We start from the raw sequence: 27,710 nt of genomic DNA on the forward strand, positions 1-27,710 counted from the left end.
ACTGTACTGCCTCAAGTGCTGGAGTGGGGGCTTGAATCCTGAATGTATTGTGATTCTGAATTTAGTGCGCTACCAAGTAAGCCAGGGTGCTCTCTCCTAACAAAGCAGCTAGGCTAAAATAGGCTTCAAGCTGGTGAGAGTGATATAGCCTTGGTGGGCAGTAGGTAGCAGGGATAGTGAGTTTGAGGTATCAGGGAAAATATGCTTGTACTTACGCTGAGCTGGACATTCTTGCAGAGATAGACAGATTTTTCATCAGTAAAGTAATCAAGGATTATGGGCAAAAGGCAGAAAAGTTGAGTTGAAGATAATCAGATTAGCCATGATCTCATTGATAGGTGGAACAGACTGAATGGGCTGAATGGCTCCTATGCCTAATATGCTACGATGGGAGGAAAGCATAGAAAATTTTACAGACAGCTGAGACTGCTGTAACCTAGGTGTGAACATTTGACCAGGCTGACATGATCTGGTAATTTGGCCTCCTCTGCTAGTCCTCTGAAAGAGAAGATCCCATCTCTGCACCATCCTGTCACGATGAGGTCTGGATTTCTCCCTGAAAAGCAGCCATCAGTCTTCCCCCACCTCTGCCACCTTCACGACAAATGTAAAGTACTGTGTATAGCAGCTCTGGACTGACAATGCTTTTCCAAGTGCACAATGGCTTTTTAAAGATGGCCTGGGTGCACGGGTTGCTGGTGAAGTCTGGTGCATGTGTTGAGTAGTAGGTTGTTCTGGGAATAGCTCATGGTATATGGGGCCAGAATTGGACATGACAGATGCTGTAGGGGCATGGTAGGTAATTAATATTGCACATTTGAGATATGGTGAAAAAATTCACTAGGCCTCGCAACAAACAACTTCCCAAAAGCTCAGCATAACTTGGATTCAGCCAAAAAAAATTCAGTGGTGTCTGTGTTTTTGGTGCCATTTGAGAGTAAAAGAATATCTGTGCTAGGAGAATAAAATGCATGTTTGCAAGTAAAATACTTGTTTTTTTCACTATAGCCAGACTATTAACCTTGATGCATGTTGGATAGTTATAGTTATTCAATTGAATGTTTTATCATCAATTCTTGTCCTCTTATTGCAGCCACCGTAAGTGAGCACACCATGCTCTTAGAGAGTAGTCGTCCACCAGCAGGTGGAATTTCCTCTGGACCAGTAACTGGCTCTGACATCATGAGAAAATTATCCAAAACAAATGCTCATGCACATGAATCCACACTTAAGATAAAAGTAGGTGAAAACAAAACACAACTTGTAATCACAACTTAGATGTGGATACCATACAAATTTATTTATCTATTGTGACTTGTTGATAACCTCTTAAATTATTTGTCTGCAATTTTACAAATCTATTGTGAAATTTGTCATCAGTTTGGAATACTGTACCTTATCAATAGCTAATATTAAAGGCTGCCTAAATCAGTGTTTCAGTACTGATGAAAAATGGTCTGCATTAATTATTCTGAAGTTCTGCATTATAGTTTGATAATTGCATCTTTACTCTAATCTCAAGAACATTTTTGATTATTTTCCTAATTTTCTATCACTTATACGTTGTTAAGACTATAATTAGATTTAGAACTGTGGACAAATCTGCAGTTTTGCAAATTGGTTTTGACTGCAGGTATTTTGTCTAGATTGGAAGGGCTACCTTCCTGCTCTTAGAAGTTACATTACAATTGGAGAGCGCTAAGTTTGGAGGAAAGCAGGATTTATATGTTTTCTTTTAATATCTTACAACCTGTCTTTAGCCCACAGTTCTCTGGTTCTCAGAGAGTTACCATTTCATTTCAATGTTCTACTTCTGACCAAAAGAAATTTTTTGCAGCCTACAGTGGTGCAGAGTTATATAGTTCTTTAAGGAGTAGTTATTGGAGATCAGTACCAATGCTTAAGCAAAATAATATGTAATCTATGAATTAGCCATACTTCCTATGAACAACATAACCACTCTTACTGTACGTAATAAGACTTGTTTGAAAATGTTATGGTCTGCAATGATTTTAGAAATATTAACCCTGATTGTGCTATAATTTGGGTGACAAAACAGTCAGCATTTGCCGCACTTACTCCGGTGAAACTAGTAGCAATCTTTGGAATCCACATGCTTGGGGTAAAATCCAAAAATTGCTGCCTGTGATTGTATACTTCTCCAGAGGGCTGGGGCAACCAGATTGCAGTCAATGGGAAATGTTGTTATGAATTAATGTGCACTTCCACGCTTTGCTGTTGGTCTTGCTGTAAGAAGCCTTGAAAGATTTGCATCTTTTTTGAATGAGGTATAATTGCATATTAGTACAGCACACTACCTTCAGGGCTACTGCTAGACAAAATCATTGCCCCGGAGAAACTGACTTTGTATTTGAGAACTGTCAGATTCTTAACATAATGAAAAAATGCACGTTTTCAAGAAATATTTTAAGCATTTATCTACATGTATTCTCTAATTTGTATATTAATTCAATCAGAATCATTTGTTTCACTAGCTGGAAATATCAAGTAAAAGTAAAAGGTGTTAAGTGGAATTTATTTCCTTGCTTGCTTTGAATTCTTTAATATAATTAGCTGCTCAGCTGCTAGCTGGCATCACTGTAAAGGTATTCCTTTGATTTGATATCAGATTTAAATTGCCACCAGGAAAGAGGTAACGCACATCACAGGTTACTCGCTTTTTGTTGGCAGCTTCCTTTATTTTGTTTTAAGATGATTTTGTTGTCATATATATCTTGAAGATAGTGAAAAGTATTTTGTCACCACAATCTGGCACCATTTTGAGCTATGAAAAGGATAATAAGGAATTACTTAAGTATGAGTTCATCTTCTGTTCAAATTGGGTCTCAAGCACAGCTCTTAGTCTTCTGCGAGGTGTTCCAAGTCTCGGACTCCCCCTCTGGGAACACCAACAACTACGCTGATGCCCCAGGAGACCTTGGCTTTGCTACCATCTGACACAGGCAAAGTCCAGGTCCCAGACCTTCTGCCACCAGGAGTCTCTGCTCCAGAAACCACCAATGCCAAGACCCTAGACTCCGGGCCTACTGCCACCAGGAGTACCCAGTCTGGGCACCGTTGCTGCTAAGAGTCCAATTTCTAAGGTTTCACAGTGAACTTCATTGCTTTATTACTGACTGTAAAATTCAGGGTCTTTGGGAAATGAAGCTACCTACTTAAACATTGAAGTTAATAGTTCAGTTTAAATTCTTCAGCACTGTGGCTTAAGGAGGTTATATATTGTCTTTTTTCTTTGTGAAGAAAGATTTTAAGGGAGCGGAACCAAGCAGTCTACCAAAACCATTGGAGTAGACAGCTTGTTAAGCTTTGGGTTTTTTCTTTAAAAAGTTGGGATAATAGAAGCAGCCTGAATGGGTAGGGCCAAGCTCTAATTTTTAGTTTTTCCAGCAGCAGTTGACACTGGGTACTCAGCATGGTTGGAAGGCAGTGAATTTCCCCTGGCTGTTACTCTCTCTCTCTGTTTTCCCTGGATGTTTTTCTTCCTGAGCTGCTGGAATTGCATGTGAGACAATTCTGTTTTCTGAATTTGCCTTTTACCAAGGATGTATTAATGGCATGTTACTTTATTGGAACAGTTACTGCCTAGTGTTAAAATAGTCTATTATTCTGATAAGTTTTCCAATAGAGTCGTTATTCCAAATTCCTCTTTCGTTTGTAATTTAACAGTAACGTTTGAATAAATAGTGTTTGCTTAACGTTGAGTAGTTTGGCCAATCAAAATCCATCTGGAACACAACACCTTTGCACCATCTCCTTAATATATATTGAGGGGCATTCAAAGTATTGAGACTTCTTTTTGTTTTCTTTGCAGGGTGTCCACCCTTACCAGTCCCTCAGCTACACCAGTGGCGATACAGTAGCAGACTCACCAGCCCATGTCAGCCGTGCAGGATTACCAACAAGAGACAGTCCTAGAAAGGAAAGCCTACTTAGCTATCTGACTGGGAGCTTCCCTAGTCTTCACAATCTCCTTGAAGGAACTCCGCAACGTGGTGCATCAGGAATTAAAAGCAGTTCACTTTCACGGCCAGGTACAATTCACATTGTTTGCAGAAATCCACTTCAGTGGTTGATGTCTTTGCAACAAGAGCATTTGGATTGCTAAGAAATTTTCTTTGTTGTCCCTCCTACAATGTAATGCTATTTGATGAGGAAAAATTTCTCCACTTGGAGAATGACAAATCTTTGAATTCTGTACCCCAGAAGCCTTTGGAGATTCAGTCATTGAGTATATTCAAAATCGATCTTTAGATTTTAAATGATAGCAAAGAATATGGTGATACTGCCGGACTCTGATTGAATGTGTTGCCAGTTGGCACACGACAATGCACAAGATGGAGAAATGTCATTTTGACCACACATTCTGTTAAATTCTTCATTTGTAACATAATGTTGTGCCAAGGTGTCTGCCCTCCAGTGCCATTTTAGAATGAGAAAAGAATTTCTGGGGAAATCCTGCTGAATCACTGCTGCTATGTGCTTTAACAGCACAAATCTCAAACAGATTTAATCGCTGGAGACAGGAAACAAAAGTGTTTGGGTTTGCCCAGCAGCAGGGGTGGCCAATCATACATCATGTCCATAAAAATAATGGATGTAATGCAGTCGTGCTTAAATTATTGTTCCTTCATTGGAATGCTTCCCATTCAGTATTATGGGTAAATGGTGATACTTAATATCTTAGGATGATTTTATTTTTAATGTTCAAATGGAGATTTAACATATTGCCTCTAAAAGTGTCAGCATTCACAAAGTTTGTTGAGCCCTATATATAAACTGTTACATTATGTTCCAGTGGAGGTTGTGTCAGTTTAGAAATTATCTCAATATTTCAAAAGCAGTTGATACACTTTAGTAAAGGTAAACAAATCATCTTGTATATTATCAGATAATTTAGTGACAATAGAATCTGTGTGAAGAAGTTAAAATCTTGAATAAAATCTGGTGGCTGTCTTTCAGTAATAGAAGATTGACTTCATATAGCATACAAAACCTTGCATTACTTCAGATTTCATGTTAACTTAGGATTTTTTTTGAAACAAATAGGCTAACTGGTGCTCATGCAACCAAAAATATTTATGAATTAAAATTCAGTAAATAGTAGACCATAAATGATGGCTCCACATTGCACTTTTCTATATACCTTTTGAAGGATGCCTCTTTCTGTCTTTAAGATGCTCTTTAAAATCTGTGTCTTTGATTACTTGCCTTAATATTTCTTTTTGCTAGTGTTAACTGCTGTTTGGTAATGCTTTTATGAAGGTCTTGGACCATTTAATACATTTTAGACATTATATAAATACAAATCATAATAATAACTTAAATTGTATTAATTAGTTCAGAAAATAAATTGCTAAATGTTATGTTGCAGTTTCTTTGACAAATAACTGTTCATTAGCAATTTCTGCTGTATTAAAATGGAAACTTCTGTGAATGTACAACTCCTGTGCCAAATGTTGCTTTGTATCCAAAGGGGTGATACTATTTTGTGTTACATAGGTAGATAACACACTTCAGAAATGTCAACAGATGTCTATTTACAGTCTTAACTTTAACCAAGGATATTATTCTTCCTTCATTTTGCAAAACACAGGAAATACTGTCGCTGCAGAGATGTTATCAGAACACCCACTGCTATCTGAGCCATCATCAGTTAGTTTCTATAATTGGATGTCAAATGCTGTGAGTAATCGAGGAAGTATTACTCAAGAATCACCAGTGCCTAGATCTGGACATAACAGCCTTTCAACAGGTAAACTGAAGAATCTGATCTAAATGGAAAGAAGTTTGGTATCTGGAGGCCAGTGCAATGAATGGCAGTATTTCAGTTTTCTTCTGCTATTACTGAAACTGATTATAGCAATGGATGCTCCAAGAGCCCAGTGCTCCTAACAAAAATCATTTGCAGGAGTCATTTGGCTATGATTGAATATCGGTCTCATTCCTTTAGGATACTTAGAAAAAGTTATTGCAAAATTTTACTTTGACATTAATTAAGATTTAGCATAATAACAGACAAATTATTCAAAGTCTGTGATTTTATTTATTAATGAAATACATAGCTTATGCGATGCAGAAAACGACTATACATACCATCTTGACTGTGTCAGTTCCTTATCCATGTAAATTACTCCTATTTTAAATACATCCTTTCAGTCTTTTATCAGTCTTTCTATTCCATTTGCCCTCCTGTGCTTGTCAAATTTTCTTCTGAAAGTATTAAAGCTATTGGTTGCAGCCACGTACTGTCATAATGTGTTCTACATTTTAATCATACTGTAGGTAAAATAACTTCTCTTGATTTCCAGATTCAATTTATTAACAACTACCTTGAATTGATGGCCCTCAGTTTTATGTTCTGCAACAATTGGCAACTTGCATAAGTTTATGGACTCTATCGGATTTCCTCTTTATTTTTTCTTTTCTAGCAGAAGGATTCAAACCTGTTCCGTCTTTGCTAACAGCTGTAGCTTCTCTGTACTACTTATATTCTTGTGAATCTGTTTTTTGCTTTCATGCAATTACTCTATCCTTTTATAATAGAGCAATTAGAACAGTGCACATTTTATTGAGGTGTTGTCTGTACAGGGTCCTATGTAGTTTTACATATCTTAATCGCTTTTGAATCCTGTACATACAAGCAAATTTCTGAGCTATGGCATTTTAAGTACTTTGCTGACCTGTGATGTTGCTATTAATGATTTGTTCACCTGTATCCTTGGATTTCTTTTTTCTTTGACCCCAATTTCTTATTATCTGCTCTGTATGTCATTTTTCTGTTTTTCTCAACTGGTACTTATCCGTGTAAAATTATATTTAACTTGTAGCACCGAGTCTGCATGTTTTTAAAGTTGTTTTGCATTGTCCTGCATTCTTCCTCAATGTTTGCCATAGCCCTAGAGAAGATAGTACTGCTTATGTTTTTAATTTTTTTAATTACTGGATTCATATCTTTAACATGTCATGAAGTACCTGGCTTTGGATTTTTCTGATTATGTGCTAATTATTTGAGTTGCGATGCACCAAGAATTCTAAAAGAGAAGTGAATAGTGCATGGTGGCACGTTTCACTCTTTGCAGTTAAAAGAAAGCTGCCAAGCTAGAGAAACATTATTTTTGTTCATTCTGACTTTAAACACAGCTGTCACCCACAAACCAGTATAGATAATGGCAATTAGAAATCAAATTATTTAAGTAATGTATTCACTTTTATTCTGTGTGTATTCATTTTAAAAAATTGTAATCTGGGTATCCTCTGGTACTTAACAAAATGCATGGAGTATTAGCTTTGCTTGTGACTTCGTTGCTCAATGGCTGTAGAAGTCTGAAACAATTAAGAATGCTGAAGTTAGATTAAAAGAAGGTATTCTTGCCATAATATTTCATGCCTGCGGAGTAAAAGTTTTATATTGTGGTTTAAATGTGTGTTGTTATTTTGCATAGGTTTGGCATATAATCTTCCGACAATACAATCTGCATCTGACTTTAATACAGTGCTGTCAAGTGATCAGAACACGCTGGATGGCACACAATCTCAGAACAGCACTAGTCAAGATGAAATTGTTGGTATTGAGGAGGGTAACCAAGGCCCCCCTGCTGTTCAATTGGCTGATGCACAGGTAATTAGAGAGCCCTGTAGTTTGCCTTCTAATTGCATTTAGTAACATGTCAGTCATTTTTATTTCCAAAAGTAAAAGCATAACTTCCACTTTTCTTTAAATTAGAATATATTTTGTACATCTGCAATTGGTTTTTTGTCATTGCTGTTTAGCAGTATACATCCACCAGGTCCCAGAAATCTAAATTTGCTGCTTTTTCATTTAATGATTTCAGTGCATCTTTTTAACATGCTGTGTGCCCACCATTTCTTGCAGTAATTATTTCAAATTGCATGCGTTGTAGAAACTGTTATGTTCATAGAAAAACTGGGAATATTATATTATTATTTGAAATCTCTTATGAAATTTGAGGCATAACTCTTCTCAATTCTTTTCAGGTTGTTTTTAAGCCTTTACTGAGTAACACAGGAATTCAATCACAAGATATTGCACCTTTAACTTATGGAATGTACTTTGGGGAACACTTGTCATTCTCTGGGAGCCTAGACTGTCTCAGGGCAGATATTGTTGATTCCGATACATCCAAAGAGAGAAAGATCAGGAAAAAAAGAAGGTATTTAATGACAAATTTTTCTTTTGTTCTTGAAAAGAAACCATTGTAAGAAAATTGGAATAATAAGAACAATTCATAAATGTAGCTATAATTCACAGAAGATTCATCAAAATGAATACTAAAATTTCAAGGTTTGAATATTGGCAAAAAACTCAAAGAACTGCATGTCCTGGAAATCAGAAACAGAAACAGAAAATGTTGGAAAATCTCAGCAGGTCTGGCAGCATCTATGGAGAGAAATCAGAGTTAATGTTTCGGATCCAGTGACCTGAAAGTTCTGCTCCTGTCTTTTTTACCATGATTTCTATTCCAATCTTTTTTTCTTTTTCTACTTGTTCACCATCATTAATTTTGTTGTCGGTCCAGGTGCTTGACAAGGTATTTGCTGGTTTTGAAGAAGGATCACTGGACCCGAAATGTTAACTCTGATTTATTTCCACAGATGCTGCCAGACCTGCTGAGATTTTCCAGCACAACAAGGTGCAGGGCTGGATGAACACAGCAGGCCAAGCAGCATCATAGGAGCAGAGAGGCTGACGTTTCGGGCCTAGACCCTTCATCAGATTTTCCAGCAATTTGTTTTGAATATTGGCAATATCAGGAAAACAGTGATTGGTATAATCATTCTTGTATACTTAAAAATAGAGCATTGCCCTGATGCAGAGATTTCAAAAGTTCATGTCATTGATTCTGAGATTTATTTTCATTGGAGTCATTGCTCCGTGATAAAATTTTTTTCTTAGCTACTTCTTTAGACCAGGTTCTTTAATTTGACCAACACTACACTTAGCCAAACACTGTCAGCTTGATCTCGGATAGATCTCAACCTGGGCTTCAATTCATCCTGATCCATAAAAGCAGGCTGCCTGCTCCCCTCTGTTTGCTTCATACATACTTGTTTCAGCACCTGAGGCCATATTGAAAGTGCATTGGAATTACACTGCCAACATTAGAAGCCTAAGCATGAACCCTCTCCCAACTTGTTTTACCCACATCTTGGCTAACGTGGCTTCCAAAAATCATCTACTTTGACTCTTTCCTACTTTCTGTCTCTTTTACCCAGCAGAAGATCTTTCTTGACCTACAGTAAATTAATCAATATGTCATTAATAACAAAAATAGTGCTGTAATTATATATTTCAGCTGGAATGCAAAATTTATTTCATTTTCATCTTTTGTGATTTTTCAGACAGGGCATAATAAACCTACCACCTCTTGATTTCAAACCTGCATTGATGTTTGATACATTCAGCATAAATGCAGTTGTGATGGACAGACCAACTTGCAACCAAAGTTCAACTAATGCTCTTGCTTTCCACGAACTTAGTAGGCATCACCAAAACACCTTTCATGTTAACTTCACTATCTCTTGTCAGTCTATCAGCCAGCATGTGGACATGGCATTAGTTCGTCTAATTCATCAATTTAGCACAATGGTTGATGACATAAAGGCCACTCAGACAGACATTAAACTTAGCAGATACACTGCTGGGTCTGTGTCCCCCACACCAACATTCAAAACGCGCAAACATAGAGATTTTCGGTCATCAGATTTCAGTCGCAGTTCTCGAGGCAGTCTTAATGGAGGTGTCAGAGGAAACAGCACTAAAGCAAATAAAAGACTTGGAAATGAGAACAGTAAAAGAGAGCCACGCAATAAAAATTCATCTGGGCCGACACAAAGAAGAACCTCAAAGGTTTCCAGGAAGGGATCGAAGGATGTTGTAGATCATGTGACTATTCAAATGGATGACTCTGACTCGATCACAGTGTCTGAGCAAAGTGAACCATCTGCAGAGTGCTGGCAGAATATGTACAAACTGCTTAACTTTTATTCATTAATATCTGATCCAACGGGCATTCTTGAAAGATCTTCCCCTGATGTATTGGGCCCTACAGGTAGGATCATTCTTCTGATATTACATAAGTCGAGAAATCAGATTTTTAAAATCAGTATTTAGGATATCTCGGATGTTGTGATGAATTTCTGAAAATGGGTATGGTAATATAATAGTCCCATTATTAGAACAGTTATCCAGAGATATTATAATAAGCCCCATCATGGCACCTAGGGAATTTAAATTTGTTTATCATGTAAGTTTGGAGTAAAATGTTAATATCAGTCAAGGTGGCCATTATCTACTGGATTGTTGTAAATCCTGTTTGGTTTGTTAAGTCCACTTTATCGACAATTTGTAGACAAACATTCCAACATTAATTGGCTATATGTGACCTCAGATCCACAGAAATGTGACTAACTCAGTTATGAATGCCTTCTGGAATAGCCTAACAAATCAAAAAAGTCCATCAAACTACTCCAATGAAGTTCATTAAAAATAAATCTAACCAGACCACCTAACAGAGCAAAAGCATATTCATTTCAATTGACACTGCATGTGGTCTTTGCTAACATCTCGGGATTTGTGTCAAAATTGTGAGAGCAATCGCACAGACCAGTCACACAATGCTTGGTATGATCATACTTGGAACTCACACCTTTCAAAAATGTCATAGACTTCTTCATCACAATCCTTGAATGTGGCAAGTCTCAGCCAAACAACTAGAGTTGGTAGCATAATCCTTTTCGTATCCTGAAAATCTTCAGATGAAATAGTTGATGATCGCCAATTCCTACTGTACAGACGAGCATATGATCTTCTCTTTTGTTTACCTGTGATATGCCACCTGGTTTAGCTGATTTTACATTGAAATGATCCTCTGAGGGGACCTTCTAGGGAGATTATCAAGAAATTGGCAATGGTTTGTGTCTGAGGATTGCCCCTCTTGATTTTCTTCATGAGGGAGAAGGCCCTTTCTGTTTTGAATGTTGCCAATGGTATTAGATGATTTCCAGTAGGTGGAAGACGTTTTTAAGGAGCCCAGTCCACAAAATGGACTTTACACTGTATTTTTGGACTATCTTTTTTTAACTAGACCAACATGGCATCACTTCCATGAATCTTGCATCATGGGTTACAATGATAACTTTGAAGTATTCTTCCAGCATTTTCATGTTGGCATCTTCATAGGCTTATCCAGCTCTGAATTGACAGTTTTAATGTTCTATGTCATGACATTGCTGGCCTGAAGAAGGAGTTTGAGCCTAGAGCTTGTTTGTGGTTAGAAAATGGTGATCTAGTTTGGCTTGAGCTACCAGAAATAGCGCCTCATATTTGCCTCTTGTTTGAATTACGCTTTTGAACAGTATTGGTGTAGTTTAACTAAGACTTGCTGGATTCCCTCCAGCATAGTAATAGAGAGGCAGTTTTCAGTTTCTTTGTGGCCTTTGTGATTAATATTGCCTTTGTGATTAATATTGCCTTTGTTTTATCGTGACAGGATGCAATCTCCGCAGAGGGTGTGATATTTTGAGTACACATTTATAAAGTAAATTTAAAAGAAAACTTTCTGCCCTTTAAAGTAAGGCATAAGGAAAGAAAAATCAATATGTCATTGGAATAGGTCAAATAGTTGTGTACTAATTTAAATACAGACATTGATTGAAAATAAAAATCTCAATTGGCTTTTCAACTGCTTTCACTAAATTGTCAGTTTTAAACTGTAAGTTGGTTAATGTGTCCTTTTTGTACTATAGCACCTTTAACTTAGGGAAAAAAAGTTCTAGGCTGTTCAGATAAGTTTCAGAAAATAAAAATGAATGATCCAGAAAAGCAAGCAAAAAATGAATGCCCAAGAAGTGGGTTTAAGGGATGGTTTTAAAGGAAGAGGAAGGGAATGGACAGTGAAGAGAATTCATAACTTAAGGTCTAGACCACCAAGGTTGTCTGATTATGCCATATATAAGTTTTGTAGGAACTGAGATGTACTTTGTAATTAAGTTTTATCTGTAATCTGAAGATACAGGTGGAAGAAGTCCCACTGAACCTGGCTGCAGAGTAACTTTTGAAAATGAACAGGATTGCTCAAGCCCAAACAGACTGTCAAGGAAGCGCAGCTTAATAAGTGCTGAACCCCACCATGTCACACTCATAGTGTTTGGAGTTGGTATGGTGAACCGCACTCATCTAGAAGCAGACATTGGAGGCTTAACAATGGAGGCAGAGCTTAAGAAGATCCATGGAAGTTTTACAGTAAAAGAGAAAATGAAAGGTAATGTTATTAAAATAGATGCTCAACAAAATCAATAGGATTATACTTACTGGAAATTGAGGATACAGTAATAAACAAGTGTCTAGTTGAGCAGATTATTTATGAGATCAGATCTTCTCTATTATAATTCTAAAACAATCAACTCCCATTTTATAAATAGTTTATAATATTAAGACTAGCTTCAGTAAAATCATCTCCTTTTAGAATAATATTGACCTGGTAGATATTCACTTTATGTTAAATGCTAATGATCAATAGTTTTAATGCCAATATATCTTAGTTTCAAGATCATGCATACATTTTAGTATTGCAAAATATTATGAAAACTCAAAGCTCAATGGCTTTAAAACCTGGATAGCTTTGGAGCAGAAATTGAGCTGATTTGAGTGTTTTATGGCTTTGATGATACAAACCTTTGGGAATAGGAGTTGGGACATCATGTTGGGGTTGTACGGAATGTTGTTGAGGCCTGTTCTGGAGTACTGTGTGCAGTTCTGGTTGCCTTGCTGTAGGAAGTATATTATTGAATTGGAGAGGGTTCAGAAAAGATTTACCAGGATTTTAATGAGAATGGAGGGTTTGAGTTATAAAAATAGGGTGGATAGGCTTGGATGTCTTGCACTGGAGCATAAGAGGTTGAGAGGTGACTTTGTAGAGTTTTATAAAATCATGAGAGGTCTCGATAAGATGAATAGCAAGGGTATTTCTCAAGGGTGGGGGAGTTCCAAACTAGGGGACAAATTTTTAAAGTGAGAGGAAAGTGAAAGTTTTAAAAAGGACATGGCAGTTTTTTTACACAGTGGTCTGTGAGTGAAATGAACCGCCAGCTAAAGTGGTGGATTTAGGCACAGTTAGAACGTTTAAAAGACATTTGGATAAGTACATGAATAAGAGAGGTTTAGAGGAATATGTGCCAAATCAGGAATTGGGACTAGTTTAGTTTGGGAACATGGTCCCGAGGGGTAGTTGTACCAAAGTGTCTGTTTTGAATTTGTTTGAATCAATGATAAAGGTTCACAAGGTGAGCTGGGGAAACAATGTACACAGGAAATCAAAATGAAAACCAACCACTGGAAATACAAAACACTTCTGCTAACATCCTGACAACTGCTCATATTCTGAGTTGGAGACAGTTAAATCAACAAGGAAAAGGGAAGAGACTTCAGTGCCTCATGCAAAGAAATTAGATGGGAGAAAATAACAAACACATTTTATCTACTTCTTTTTCTCCTCTCTTATAGTTTAAAACTTCTAAATATTTAACATTGGAAAAATCTAAAAAACTGTGCAAAACTTTTCTAGACCTTTGTACTTGCATAGTAAATTTCAAAATTAATTTACTGATTTGTAAGCTTTTAACTTTGTGCTGACCAGTGTTCTTAACTTATTGTGGTTTTACTTCAGATGTTTTACACCAAAAGATGACTGAAACGTGTGCAACTGCTCATATAGGTGGTGTAAATATAGTCCTGTTGGAAGGCATTACACCAAATATTCAGTGAGTAAAGGTTGATTTCTTTTTTAAGAACTTCTCAAGGTATTATTAAAGAATATAAATTTTGCATATAAACGTAATGCATGAAATCGTAGAATTGGTTCTGTAATTTTTTTTGCACTTTCACCATCTTTTAATTGTATGCTTCACTCGTTAATAGAAGTGAATACCCAAATAGTTTACAAGTGCAGATTCATGTTAATTTTTTGCATTACCTGACCCAGTATATACCGTGCATTAAGCGAGTCTTATTGCATGACTGTAGAATAATGGCTAAAAGACTTTGCATAAGAAATTGAGAAATGCACTTTCTGGGCCCCTGACAGAAAAACTTACTATGTGGCAGGGTTTTAAACTTTACATTTGACAAAACATTACTATCAGGTTTGGTTTCATTTTCAAGTCCTGAATCTCTCTTTGGCTGAACATTGGCTTTGTATGTGAATTTGAGCTAATTGAGGTCAATTCTGAATAATAACAGTTATTCTTGCAAATTGAATAGTGTAACAGTTGAGATTTAATATCTCAACAGTAAACATTTACTTTATGAAGCAGGAAATTTTAGTTAGAAATATAAAACATTAAAATTAGTCTTAAAAATGCAAAAAAGAATGAGGCAAGGTGCGTGAAATACAGTGTGCAAGGTGAGGTAAGTGAAGAGTACTCTAATTTCGATTTATTCTTCTTTTGATAGTGGTTTACTGACTTATTTATTTAGATTTTGTCCCAAAAGGCACTAGAGGTACTGCAGGCAGCAAGATTCTGCCGCAGGCCTTGGTGCATCACAATCCCTTTTGTTGCAGTCCAGCTGGTATCCAATTTTGGAAGGTCCTCTAATATATTTTGCCAGGTCTTGTTTAGCTAGCTCCATTGTTTTCTACCTGGTGGTGTCTGTTCTGCTGCCACCCTGATGAACACAATTCTGAGAAGTGAAGTATATGGCCTGCCATCTTCGGTTGTCTCCCTGTCACATCTAGCATTGGTGTAGTATTATGCTAACTTGTTACCTGGCTTTATTTCTGCAATACTAGGTTTTTGATTTACTAGGACTGTGCATCAATTGAACTAATTTGGCATTCCCTAGAGAAGTGTAAAACAAAAGAAACAAGGAATTATGCAGAGTCTTTCATGACTTCAGAATATCCAAAAGTTTTTACAACCAATTGCTGCATATATTCATATCAGAATTGATACCATGTAAAAGTCAACCCCATGATCTTTAGCCTTAAAAAAGGAACTTATTAAATCCTCAAGTAAAAGTGAACAGTTGTTTTTCAGAGATCAAAGCACAAACATAAAAAAAAACTGATTTCTATAATCATATCAAAAACTTCAATTCATTATTCATTACCATATTCCATTCACTTCGTATTGTCAGTTAGTACAGTAAAAATGTAATTTGAATTTGATCTTTGGGGACAGAAACTCACTGACTGAAATGAAAAAAAAGGATGTGGAAATAGGATATGTAGGGCAACTTTTGGGTGAACATAGAATAAATGTGCACCTGGGCCTTATGCTGAACTATTATCCTCCACCTTCCTGGGACAGAGAAAGAGAGCTTGCCAATTAAGCTCATGCAACTGTAGACTGAGTGTAAGCCCAATGCACCTGGGGAGAGATTGTCCCATACTGTAATATTTTCTAACAATATAGTCCTCCCTTTTCTTCTTTTACCCAATTGAAACTGCAGATTCAGCTGACACTTTCTCTCCCAGGGTGTGGAGGGGTGATGGGAAACTCCTCAATAAATCACAGAAAGAGAGGCACGTTAAAGGGCTGTTCCCCATAACCTTGTGGATTCTATTGAGATCTATGCAAGTTGTGCTGACGAAGTGTTTTATTGTTCAATCTAAGCTCCTTGAAAACGCGACCTGTTTAAAAATCAACCTCATAACATTTTTGGCTACAAGTCTCAAAATTTTGACAGATATATACAGTAAATACTTTCTTAAGTGTCATTGTTATTTCAGCAATATAGGAAACAGAACAGGCTGTTAACGCATACCATATGCAAATGACAAATTAATCTGTTTCAGTGATGTTAGTTGAGGAATGATTATTGATTACGACACTGGCAAGAACTCTTTAGCTGTTAATTCAAATAGTACCACAGGATCTTTAGCACCACCTGAAAAGGTGGTTTAATCTTACATCAATGAAGTTATACTCAGTGCTGCACTGAAATGTTGATCTGTTTTTGTGCTCAAATCTCAAGTGAAACTTGAACCAATAATCTTCTGATCTGACTGGGTGAATGCTACTAATTGATCAGCCACTGATACTAAGTACAAATAAGGTGTTTGCAATTAAATGAATTCAGAGTTGGATGTATTACTTATTAATTTCAAGATAAAGGATACTATTCCCAAAATCACTATGGCAAAAGTCAATAAATGAACTTGGGATTCCTTAAAATTATTTTAAAATACACACTGGATACATGATGCTTGGCATTATAACAATGTATAACATTCTATTTCCTTCATTCCCAGTGTCAGCAAACTGAAAATGTTCAACAGATAGTTGGAGTGGGGTTAGCTCAGTTTGCTGAGCAGCAGTTTTGTAATGCATAGTGATGCCAGTAGCTTGGGTTCAGTTCATGTACTGGTTGAGGTTACCATAAAGGACTCTACTTCTTAAACTTTCCTCTCAACTGAGGTATGGTGACTCTTAAGTTAAACCATCACCAGTCATCTCTCTGTAATGAGAGAGCAACCCTACGGCCTGGTAGAACTACGGTGACTTTACCTTCAGTTTGAGAATTTTGTTAATATATTATTCAAATGAAAATTATTCCCTTGGTTTAACAATTAATAGTAATGGAGAGAGTCAGTTAGCTCAGTTCGCTGGACTGCTGGTTTGCGATGGAGGGTGACACCAACAATGTGAGTTCAGTTGCCACGCCAGCAGAGTTTACCTTGAAAGTCCAGACTTCTCAAACTTGCCCTTCACCTGAGGCATTCAAGCCCTCTGGTTAACTTCACCACCAGTCTCTAATGAGAGAGCAGCTGTGTAGTTCTCTGGCATCATGGTGACTTTATCTTTAATAGGGATGATAAGAATAGAATAAAAACAGAAAATGCTGCAGAAACTCAGCCGGTCTGGCAGCATCTGTGGTAAGAGAAACAGTTCATGTTTCAAGTCCAATATCACTTCTGTTCTCCGAACCTGCTGAGACTCGAAGAATCAGAGTCAAGTTGAACTTGAAGCATTAATTAAATTTCTCTTTTCTTCTCTCTCTCTCTTCTCTTTCTCTCTTGGAAGAAGAATCATAATGGAGTGAAAACGTTAATTCTGTTTCTCTCTGCCTGGATACTGCCAGACTTGCTGAGTTTCTGCAGCATTTTGTTTTGAGATTTCCAGCATCCAGAGTTTTTGCTTCTGTAAGGTTTCTCATCCTCAGTTAACGTAGATATGTTTTCAGGCAGGTCTTTTGAACCACAGTGGGGAACCCCTGAACTTCGTAGGCCTTCCTCCCTTGGGGTTATTTATGGATAGAAAGCAGGCATCTGTGTGTATTCCTGCCAAATTGAGAGCTGAGTTTAGCTGAAGCAGATCTTCAAAGCTTCGATGTTGTAATGTAGAAATGCAGGCAGCTTGCAAAGCTAGATTTAGAAAAACATATCCCACTTCTCCAGCCTCTGCAGGACTAAGTGCTTTCATGTTCACAGACTGTCCCTACCTGAACAAACTGTAGACACCATTACTGAATTTTGGATGCCTGGCTGTTGTAGCACTTCTCTGTGTTAAGTGTTTAAAGGTTACAAATGGAAGGAGGTACGTTGTCTGTCTGATTGAAGATATCTCTCAATCACGAAGAAATATTTTGAGATGGAAAAGAACCAGAACAGATGCAAGAATTCAAATATTCAGTAAGCATAATATCTGCTGATTGGAAGTGCAGCAAAGAAATAAGAAATGGGAAATGTTATATTTAGCACGAAGATAGTTGCAGAAAATAAAGCCCAGGGTTGCAGATGGAGTCACTGTGGCAGCATTTGTCAGGTTGAAAATTTCATGGTTAGTGTGCTTGGAGAGGTGATGTAAATATAGTACCCTGACGTCATGTTCTCTGATCATGTTCCATTCTGGATACTGGTGGGGGAGATGGTTTCTCAGCAAAATACAGCAATAGTCAACAGTGAGCCAGCTGTACAGGAGAGAAGGAAAAGAGTGGGGGAGCAATAGTGATAGGGGCTTAATTAATTGGAGGAACAGTTTCTGTGACCATTGATGTGACTCTAGGATGATATGTTGTCACCCTGGTGTCAAGATCAAGAATGTCACAGTGTCTTTAGGACAGAAAGTGATCGGCTAGAGGCCGTGGTCCATGTTGGTATCAGTGACATAGGTAGGAAGAGGCATTTGGTCCTGCAATCAGAATTTTGGGAACTAGTCAGAAGAATAGCAAGTAGAGGAGTAGTAATCTCCCGGTTACTGCCAATACCATGTGCCAGTTAGTAAAGAAGTAGGAGTGATAACAATTTGTGGCTAAAAGGATGGTGTGGCAGGGAGGGTTTCAAATTACTGGGACTGTTTCTGGGGTTGATGGCATCCCTTACAAGCTGGACCAGCTGCACCTGAACAGCCTTGGGACTGAGTTCTTTGTGGGGAATTATGACAATGCTGTTGGGGAGGCTTTAAACTAACATGAATGGACAAGGGGTGAAAGGGAGCACAAACCACTGGGATTGACAAACAGCACTGGAATAAAGAACAGTAAGTTGATAGGTTGAGTTGAGTAAGGGAATCAGGAAGAAATATTAGAGAGTAATATCAGAGTGCACAGACCACTGGGAGAGACAGAATAGAGAACAATAAGTTAACAGGTCGAGTCAGAGTAATGGAAGAAATGGATACATTATAAACTCATATTTACTGTTCATGTTTGTGAAATCATGAAATATAGCATTGGAGAGTAGTCTCCTGTTTTTGAGGGAGGATGACTTGGAATGTTCCAGAGCATTCCAAGAATTGATTTGGCCAGAGCTTAGGAACAAGAATGGTGCAGTTATGTTGCATAGTGTAGTCTGCACGCTACCAAATAGTGTTCCAGAAAATATTTCTAACACAGCTATGTGTCACAAACAACACATTGATATACCCCAAATAAAGGAAAATCTCATAGATTCATAGATTCATAGAATCAGAAAGTGCAGAAGAGGCTCATTGAGTCTGCACCAACACATGAGAAACACCTGACCTTCAACCTAATCCCATTTACCAGCCCTTGGCCCATAACCTTAAATGTTATGATGTGCCAAGTGCATATACAGGTACTCTTTAAAGGATGTGAAGCAATTCATCTCTACCACCCTTCTAGGCAGCGCATCCTCTGGGTAATAAAAAAAGGTTTTTCCTCACGTTTCCCCCAAACCACCTGCCCTTCGCCTTGAACCTGTGTCCCTTCATGACTGACCATTCAACTAAGAGGAACAGCAGCTCTTTATCACTCTCCACTAGTCTTGTACACCTCCATTAGATCACCCCTCAGCCTTCTCTGCTTCAATGAAAACAACCTAAACCTGTCCACCCTTTCTTCATAACTTAAATTTTTCATCCCAGACAGCATCCTGGTGAATTTCCTCCACACCCCCTCCAGTGCAATCACATCCTTCCTGTAATGTGCCGACCAGAACTGAACACAGTACTGTAGCTGTGGACTCACCAAAGTTCTGTACAACCCCAACATAACTTCCCTGCTTTTGTAATCTATACCTCAATTAATAAAGCAAGTGTCCCATTTACCTTTTTTCACCATCCTACTAATATGCCTTCCACCATCAGAGATTTATTGGCAAATACTGTAAGGTTTCTTTGTTCCACACAACTTGCTAGTGTCATGCAGTTCATTGAATACTTCCTTGTTAAATTACTCCTGCATAACATGTCTCCAAAGGAATATAACATACTTTGGGATGTTCCAAATGGAAATTAAACTATTATCTTTAACTTTCAAACAACCCTTTAATTCTTTGACCCTCATTAATAAGTTAAATCTCTAATTGAGATAACAGTTTTGTTTCCACTATGTTATTTGTTCCACTGTGGAACCCCTTGTTTACAAGGTGCTTTTGACTTGCATCTGAGAACTACGTTAATAATTTAGATCCCTTATCAAAATAACTGTAGATATCCTACCCCTACCAAGAGCACAGGCATGGGTCATCTATTCTTTAGGGTTTCTCAATTTCCAACTCTGACCTTGTAAAATAAGCACGATACCTTTTGAAATGAAATTAACTCATGTCTGTTTGTTCTGCACTTGTGTTTGAGACATTTGCCTCTTATTCCAGTTTCTGTTTTTTTTTAGAAATTTGCAACAGTGTTCAGTTCCATTCACAACCTCCTAGATAATGAAACTGCCTTTACCCACATGCAGCAAGACCTGGACAATATGTAGGCTTGGACTGATAAGCAGCTAGTAATTTCATGCCAGACAATGACCAACTCCAATAAGGGAGAGTCTAACTGACTCTCCTTAATGGCATTCAACAATACTACCACCCTGCCACCATCACTGTCCAGTAAGTTACACTTGATCAGAATGTTAACTGGACCAGCTGTATAGATATTGTGGCTACATGAGAATATCAGAGGCTGACTATTCTGTGGGAAGAAATTCACCACCTGACTCCCCAACACTTGTCCATCATGTATGAGGCACATGTCAACATGAGTGCCGCTCCAATAACAAAAACAGCTTGAAACTAGACAGGACAAAGCTGTCTGCTTGTTTGACAACACCTCCAGTCCTTCACTACCAGTGCATGGTGGTAGCTCTGTGTATCATCTATGAGATGTCCTGCAGCAATTTGCTGAGGCACCTTTGGCAGTACCTTCAGCGGCACTGTCTAGACCTGTGACCTCTATCACCTGCTATATTTCAGGCTGATGGCAATACAGGACAAGTCCAGTCGCAGAGAGAAAACTGATTTTACAGACTTATTGTTTTTGCAATTTGATTACTGTGGTGGTCACTCACTGAACATATTTCCTCGAGGCAGCCAATATATTTTTAATAAACGAGCATAACAGTTTACTACTTACAAGAACAAAAAAGAATATACGCAAGACATTTTGGAAAAATCTTATACAGCAAAAGAAACAATTCAGGCCTTTTCCCCAACCATAATCCCAATAGGCACTCAATCCCAGTGAAGTATCACTCCTATCATGACTCTTGAATGTGCTACTTCACCGGCACAGTTGCAAGCTTTTCCTTTTGGATTTTCAGTACATTGACCAGATTTGATTCTCTGTGTCTCCCTCATACGCAAAAATACAGGTAACCTATTGACTTTTCTCACTGAACCTTAAAAGAAACTCAGGTTCTGTCCTTCTCCTTGGACTGCTAGAAACCAACTGAAGACTTCTTTCCAGCCTAAAGACTTCCACAAAATAAACACACTCAGCCTAGAAAGTTCTACACGACAAAAGTCAAAACTGCCTTTCTGCTATTATGACTTATCCTCTGAAGGTGACTTGCCAGCGAACACTGCCCATTGTTTCTGTAGATCATAAAACCTCAACTTCATAAACATTCAGCATGTGTCTCTTCGATAGCTGATCAAGTCATTTAGTTCAAATCACAAGTTTTATTAGAAGTGATGGTTGAACTCACTACTCCAAAACAACTTTCTGACCTGTTTAAAAAGAAAACAGGTCTCCTTCACAGAACTAATAACAAATATCTTTTTTCAACTTTAATCTACTTTAGAATCCAAAATTTGAAATGATGATAATACATTATAAATCTTTGTTGCACATGCAAAACATCAGGGCAGCAGACTTATTGGAACACTATCTTCAACTTCCTGTCCAAGTCATATATCACTGTTCCTTCACTTATCTCAGTTTCAAAGTCTTAGAACCTCCCAACCCTGTGGATGTACCTGTATCACCTGGTTTGCAGCAGATCAAGGGTCTACCACCGTCTTGAGGGCAATTGGTGATGGGTAATAAATACAGATCTTGCCAGCAGGACACACATTCTCCTGTTATATTTGCTCATGAGCCTGCCAGGATTTCCTTTAGATTTTTTTTAACAGGAATTTAGGCAATCAAACACGTTGCCATTTTCTCTGGAAGAGATGAAGATATTGGTGTAAATTCTGTAGTCACTTGTGAGGTGACAGGATTTGGTGCTGACCTTGAAGAAAGCTACCCACAAAGATCTAGTATCTCTATGGTGTAGGTTTACCCTTTAATGCTATTTTGCATTGTCAACAGGAAGTTCAGGCAGCCAACAATCGTGGTGTTTAATATCATTTTACACAAGATGTAAAAAGATATGAGGTTAAGGTTGAAGTTAAAAAATCATAAGCAATTTTTTCTAAAGATTTTGCAAAATTGTTTACCATATTCTTCATATCAACTATTCTTTGCAGTGTTTTCCTCAGCACAGGTCTTTTTATTGATATTTTCACATAATCTGGATTGAAAAATTGTGTTCAGAGCTTTCATGCATGTACAATTTTGATGGCCAGAATTACTGTTTCCGTTTGGTGCGGCTGAGACCGGTCAACTCTGTAAAACGGCGAAACCTCTGGTGTGAAGATGAGTCTCAAAAAAATTTGCAATGCATTTTTCTGTATGCTTATGTTCCTGTTTTTCTTCTGTTCAACAGAGACTCAAAGTGAGTTTGGTTATAGTTGCTATACATCATACAATCTCCAGCAAAGCAAATCATAAAAGCAATTTTTCTGGTTAAGGACAATAAGTGCTGGAGAAGCACAGGAGGTCTAGCAGTATCTGTGGAGAGAGAAACAGAGTTAATGTTTCGAGTCCGATTAAAACTTGTTTTCAAAACTGAACCAGCTGTTTTTATTTCTAGTTTTCCAGTATCTGCAATATTTTGCTTTTATTGTGGTTTTGGTTAGATTTTGGTAATGAGAAGTTGTTAAATGCATGACCCAGGAGCTTTGGGAATCTTGGAGTTTGTGTATCACATGACTATGGAGTGCGATCACCAGTCAACCTACTCTGAAACATGCATTGAATGCTCTACCCTTGCCACTTTTTAGTGCAAAGTTATGCAAAGTAGTATTCGTAATTGCAAATACTACTACACACACTAAGCAAGAAAATATGTGCCATTGTTTTGCTACACCCTTTTGGTTACCTGTCACTGTACGGGGAGTCCAGAATGCTTGCAATCAAGTTATTACTGAATAATTTTAGGGATTGTAAAATAACATTAAAACAACTCAACCTTTCACAATTTATATAAATGACTTGGATGAAGGGATTAAAGGTGTGGTTGCTCAATTTGTTGATTACACAAAGATAGGCAGGAAAATAAGTAGTGAAGAGGACATGAGGCTCTGAAGGCTATAGATAGATTAAGTGAGTGGGCAAAGATCTGACAAATGGAGGGAAAATGTGAAATTATCCATTTTGTACAAATAATAAATCTAAATCAGGAGAGATTGCAGAGCAAGGAGATGCTTTGGGATGTTCTTGTGTGTGAATCACAAATGCTTAATATGAAATTACAGCAAGTAATTTTGAAAGATGATAGAATGTTATTGTTTATTAGAAGGGGAATCATACAGAAGAAGGGGTGTTATGCGTCATTTATATGGGACATTGGTGAGACAACATCTAGAGTACTTTGTAAAGTTTTGATCTTATTTATGGAACGATATAATTATGTTTACAGCAGTTCACGGAAAGTTCACTAAACTAATATCTGAAATGGGTGGATTGTCTTCTGATTAGAGGTTGGACAGACTAGGTTTGTACCCTCGAGTTTAGAAGGATGAGAAATGACGACTTGATTAAAACATGTAAGATCTGGATGGGTCAGGGCAGGGTGAATGAGGAATGGATGTTTTCTCATACAGTAGAATGTAGAACTAGGGGTCATAGCTTCAAAATAAGAGGCCACCATTTAAGACAGATGAGGAAAGATGTTTTCACATCGTCTTTGCAACTTTTCTTCAAAAGATAGTGGAACAATGTCTTTGAATATTTTTAAGATGGATAAAGGTAGATAGATTCTCAATAAGTGAAGAGATTGAAAGATCATTGAGGGCAAGCAGGAATATGGAGTAATCTGATTAGCAGCAATGTATTGATCCATCAAGGTGATGAGCAGTCTACTAATTTATATGTTCATATGTATGGTCTGGTGACAATTTTTGGAACTTGATAATTGGTGTAATTTTAAATGCTGAAATAACGAAAGATGATATCTGATTTCGGACAGTGGTGATCCATAGTAGCTGACTGCTACTTGTCTTTAACAGTAGTCCTTTTACTTGGCATACAATATTGGATATCAATGGAAAAGTATTATTTAATGTGCACGGATTATTTGAAATTGCATTGCTTTTTCTTGCATATTTTCTTTAAATCTGTTAAATGCATTATGATTTTAACCTTCTGAATATTCCTACAAACTGAATTAGTTCATCCGCAAGTTGATGAATTTCACATTACTTGTTTACTAATACAGTACGATTCATAAATTTACAGTTCTTTTTATTATTGATGTGGTCACCCTTAGTGTGTGCTATATCATAGTCAAGTAATTAATCATCACGTTTGATAATGAGAACCTTTGCCAGTGGAAAAAGCTGCTTTACTGAAATTCAGCTGATGAGTTTGGAGCATTTCGAACAACCTAATGCAATGTTAGAAAATATATAGATCTGCACACTAAGGGTTCCACTGTTTGAAGAGATGTTTGTGCATGAGTGTCTCTATTTCATTTGCTCTCTTTCTATTTTCTTGCTTTCTCTACAACCATCTTGCTTAGGCTGGAGGATTTTCCAACTTCGCCTACAAGTACAGTTAAACAAGAATTTTTGTATGTCAAACTACCATGATTTCAGTTTGCATTTTGACTTATTGGAAACACTAACAGAAGGCTATATAATTTAGCCCAGTATTACATTATAATGAAACAGTTCTGAGAAGGATGTATTAATTTCCTCAAAAGCATAAATAGTTTCTTTTAATTTGTGTATGTATATTTTAATGCCTACGGTTCACTCACCTTAAATTAGAAAACAGACAAATTTATGAATTATGAAAAATCACAAAGACTTTGTGGGCTTCATAGCTTGCATATGTTGAATTAACTTGTAGCTTTGCAAATTTGAACATTGATTTTTCTACCATGTATGTTTATTGTATTTTTCTATACTTTGTAGAGGTTGTAAACCTGATAGACTTAACCTTTGGCTGGATTCTGCAGTTTACTTTTAACTAAAGTAAATTATTTGATTGAACTGGTGAATATGGGAATATGTAAATTCAAAATAAATTGAATGGAAGTAGTATTTAAACATGACATAGGTTATTGCTGTTCTTAGATTTAAATGTTACATTTCCTTTATCTGCTTTGAATCTCTGACTTAGATTCTGATTTTGGCTCGTGCACAGTAAACTGTTTTGGTTTAGTATCACATCTCTGGAATGCCTTAAAGGAGAAATTAGTAAATAGAATTATAGTTCAATATGAGAAATATTGACTGGAAGTGGAAAAGTACAGCGTATAGCTTTAGGCATCCCATTATAGAAAAAGATTTTAAAATAAAGTACTGTATGGAAGCATTAGGGTATTCTGAGTTATAATTGCTCCAACTTGCAGTTTTGTTTCCTTCAGCTAAGGTTGAAGAGAGAAATCTTCAAAATTATGAATTACTGTTTAAGAAGGTTTCTATTGTGAATAGTAATAGATTAATTTTACTGTTCAGAAAAAAAAACTATTAAAGTACACACATTTAAAATTACTAAATAATGAGAAAGTAAGAAAGTGTTTTTCATAGAGGATGGTCAGAATATGAAATTCTCTGGCACATTGCCAATTTGTTGCTGAAGCAAAATTCATTACTAATTTCAAAAAAAGACGTGGTTATTGTTGAAAAGAGAAATATTGAAGTATGTTGGGATCAAGCAGGAAAATTTGATTAGATTGGGTGATTAATTTATTGAATAGCTTGACTTGATAAATGAATGACCCGTTTCTGTGCTGTAACATTTTATGTTTCTTCATGTTTAACATTTTCAGTATTGTTGGCAGGTGAGTTTTGAAATTTTGATGAGTCGTGTTTCTCTTTCTAGAACGGTAGTTAAATGCAGTATTGCCAAATCTCAGGCTCTTTATAGCGCCCAAAGAGGATTGAAGACTAACAACACAATGGTTATAAAAGTAGGAGCCATTAGTATCAATATCCCACAGCATCCTGCCACATTACATAGTATGATGGTTCGGAGTTCTCATCAGCTCTCCAAGCAGATTTCTGATCTCATTCGTCAACCATCAACAAGGTAAGCATTTTACAAAACTAATCCAGAAGGTCGTGTTATTTTATGATTTTCAACTATAGGAACATAGAAAAATAGAATTTCTGAGCAAAGAAAAACATTGGCTTTCTGTCCTCCTAATAGTTACAAAATATGATGATAATATGATGCCATATTTAAATGGATCTGAACATGACACAAGGAAACCCGCATGGAGAGGTTTGGAAACCATGACTGAAAACCAGCGGCTTCATAAAAATGAGCTACACTTGGCCCATATGCTTTCTTAGATTATTTATATGCATTCAAGGTGTAGCTCAGTTTTTCCAAGTAGCAGTAGTCCCTGTCTGATTGCCACACTGCTCTTATTTTCCTGTGCCCTGAAAACAGCTTTGCATTTCAGGTTGGGATTTCTGGTCTTGGCTTCTTCAGAATGGTTTTCCTGCATTAGGAATAGGTATTAGGGTTAGGATAAGCTGCTTCTGTAGTGCTGATCATTGACATGATACAGAGACAAACTTACTCCCTTTTTGAGGCGTCAGCTGCCTTAGTCTGGTCAATATTTTGACACGTAAAATGTTTGTGACATATAAGCAGTTTTGGTATTTTAGTGAGTGTGTTATGAGGGAATGAGTGGGTAAATATGTAGGTGCATAGGTGGGTAGCTTGATGACTGGATTGGGTAATGGGTGGATAAGACAGCAGCTGGGGAGGGTGCTGAGGTCAAGTTGGGTCATGTTGTGAGAGGTTGCCACATTTGAGACTAGTCAATTCGGTCGGGGAGTTCGTGGGCAGGTCAGGGGGAAGTAGGGTGACAGTGTGGGGAGTGCTGTGCCAGTGTGTGATTGGTTGAGGGGAGGAGGAGGCGTAAGTTGTATATTTACTAAGGAATTAGATTAGGATTTTTCTGTCTAATGTTTCCTGGGTAACTATTCAGGTAAGTAACTCAGAGTCAGAGACTTTCTTGGAGAGTCCTGGGGAACAAAGATATTTCCCCTGGAAGTTGAATCTTTGTGGGCAATTCTCATTGAGTTAGTGTTTCCACAGGGTTCCTATGTGCACCTTGGGTTGTTTGTCCCAACTCTATGATCTGGAGACCCAAAGATGATGTGCTATTTCTTTCTGAGAGAATTCTAGTTAATTTGTATTTGAATTAATCAATATGAACTGCTTGCACTCTCTCCCATGGGAATATGTTCCATAGATTGACCTTTTGCTGAATGAAATATTGATCCTGCAGATTGGATTTTAAATTTAACTGCCCAGAACCAGGGACAGGAAAGGAAATAACAGACTCTGGTGCCTCTCCTGTTTGCAGGCCCCTTATTCCACCTGCTTATATTGTGCAACCAACTCTGTTTATATACCAACATATTCTGAAGACTGATTAAGTCACAGATTGTGCTTCCTTCGCATTTATATAAACCTGGAACATTTTAACCAGGCAGTCACTGCCCTATTTACAGCATCTCAGATCTCAATTCCACACTTAGATTTAAAATTGAGAGTGTTGATCTCAGTAGCATCCACTACTTTTCTCGTCAAACAGTAGCTTCTAATTTTATGCACCATTAAGATAGAGATCCCACATATAATTTCAAATTATCCTGGCTCCCTGGTAATTGAATATTCTATTGTTGATAATTTTAAAA

The 27,710-nt window shown here is 37.2% G+C and overlaps 1 protein-coding gene across 1 annotated transcript in view; it reads left to right on the forward strand.

Moving 5' to 3' along the window:
- The window catches only part of kiaa1109 (KIAA1109 ortholog), a 433,631-nt gene that overhangs the window by 273,734 nt on the left and 132,187 nt on the right, over positions 1-27,710 (forward strand). The window contains exons 45-53 of the mRNA XM_048608993.1: positions 1,094-1,239; positions 3,833-4,052; positions 5,615-5,773; positions 7,464-7,639; positions 8,017-8,192; positions 9,382-10,091; positions 12,057-12,302; positions 13,707-13,800; positions 25,876-26,082. Coding sequence (XP_048464950.1) covers positions 1,094-1,239; positions 3,833-4,052; positions 5,615-5,773; positions 7,464-7,639; positions 8,017-8,192; positions 9,382-10,091; positions 12,057-12,302; positions 13,707-13,800; positions 25,876-26,082 — 2,134 coding nt within the window. The remainder of the gene's footprint in view (positions 1-1,093; positions 1,240-3,832; positions 4,053-5,614; positions 5,774-7,463; positions 7,640-8,016; positions 8,193-9,381; positions 10,092-12,056; positions 12,303-13,706; positions 13,801-25,875; positions 26,083-27,710) is intronic.

This window comes from Rhincodon typus, chromosome 1 (genome assembly GCF_021869965.1).
Source record: "Rhincodon typus isolate 14 chromosome 1, sRhiTyp1.1, whole genome shotgun sequence".
NCBI lineage: Eukaryota > Metazoa > Chordata > Chondrichthyes > Orectolobiformes > Rhincodontidae > Rhincodon > Rhincodon typus.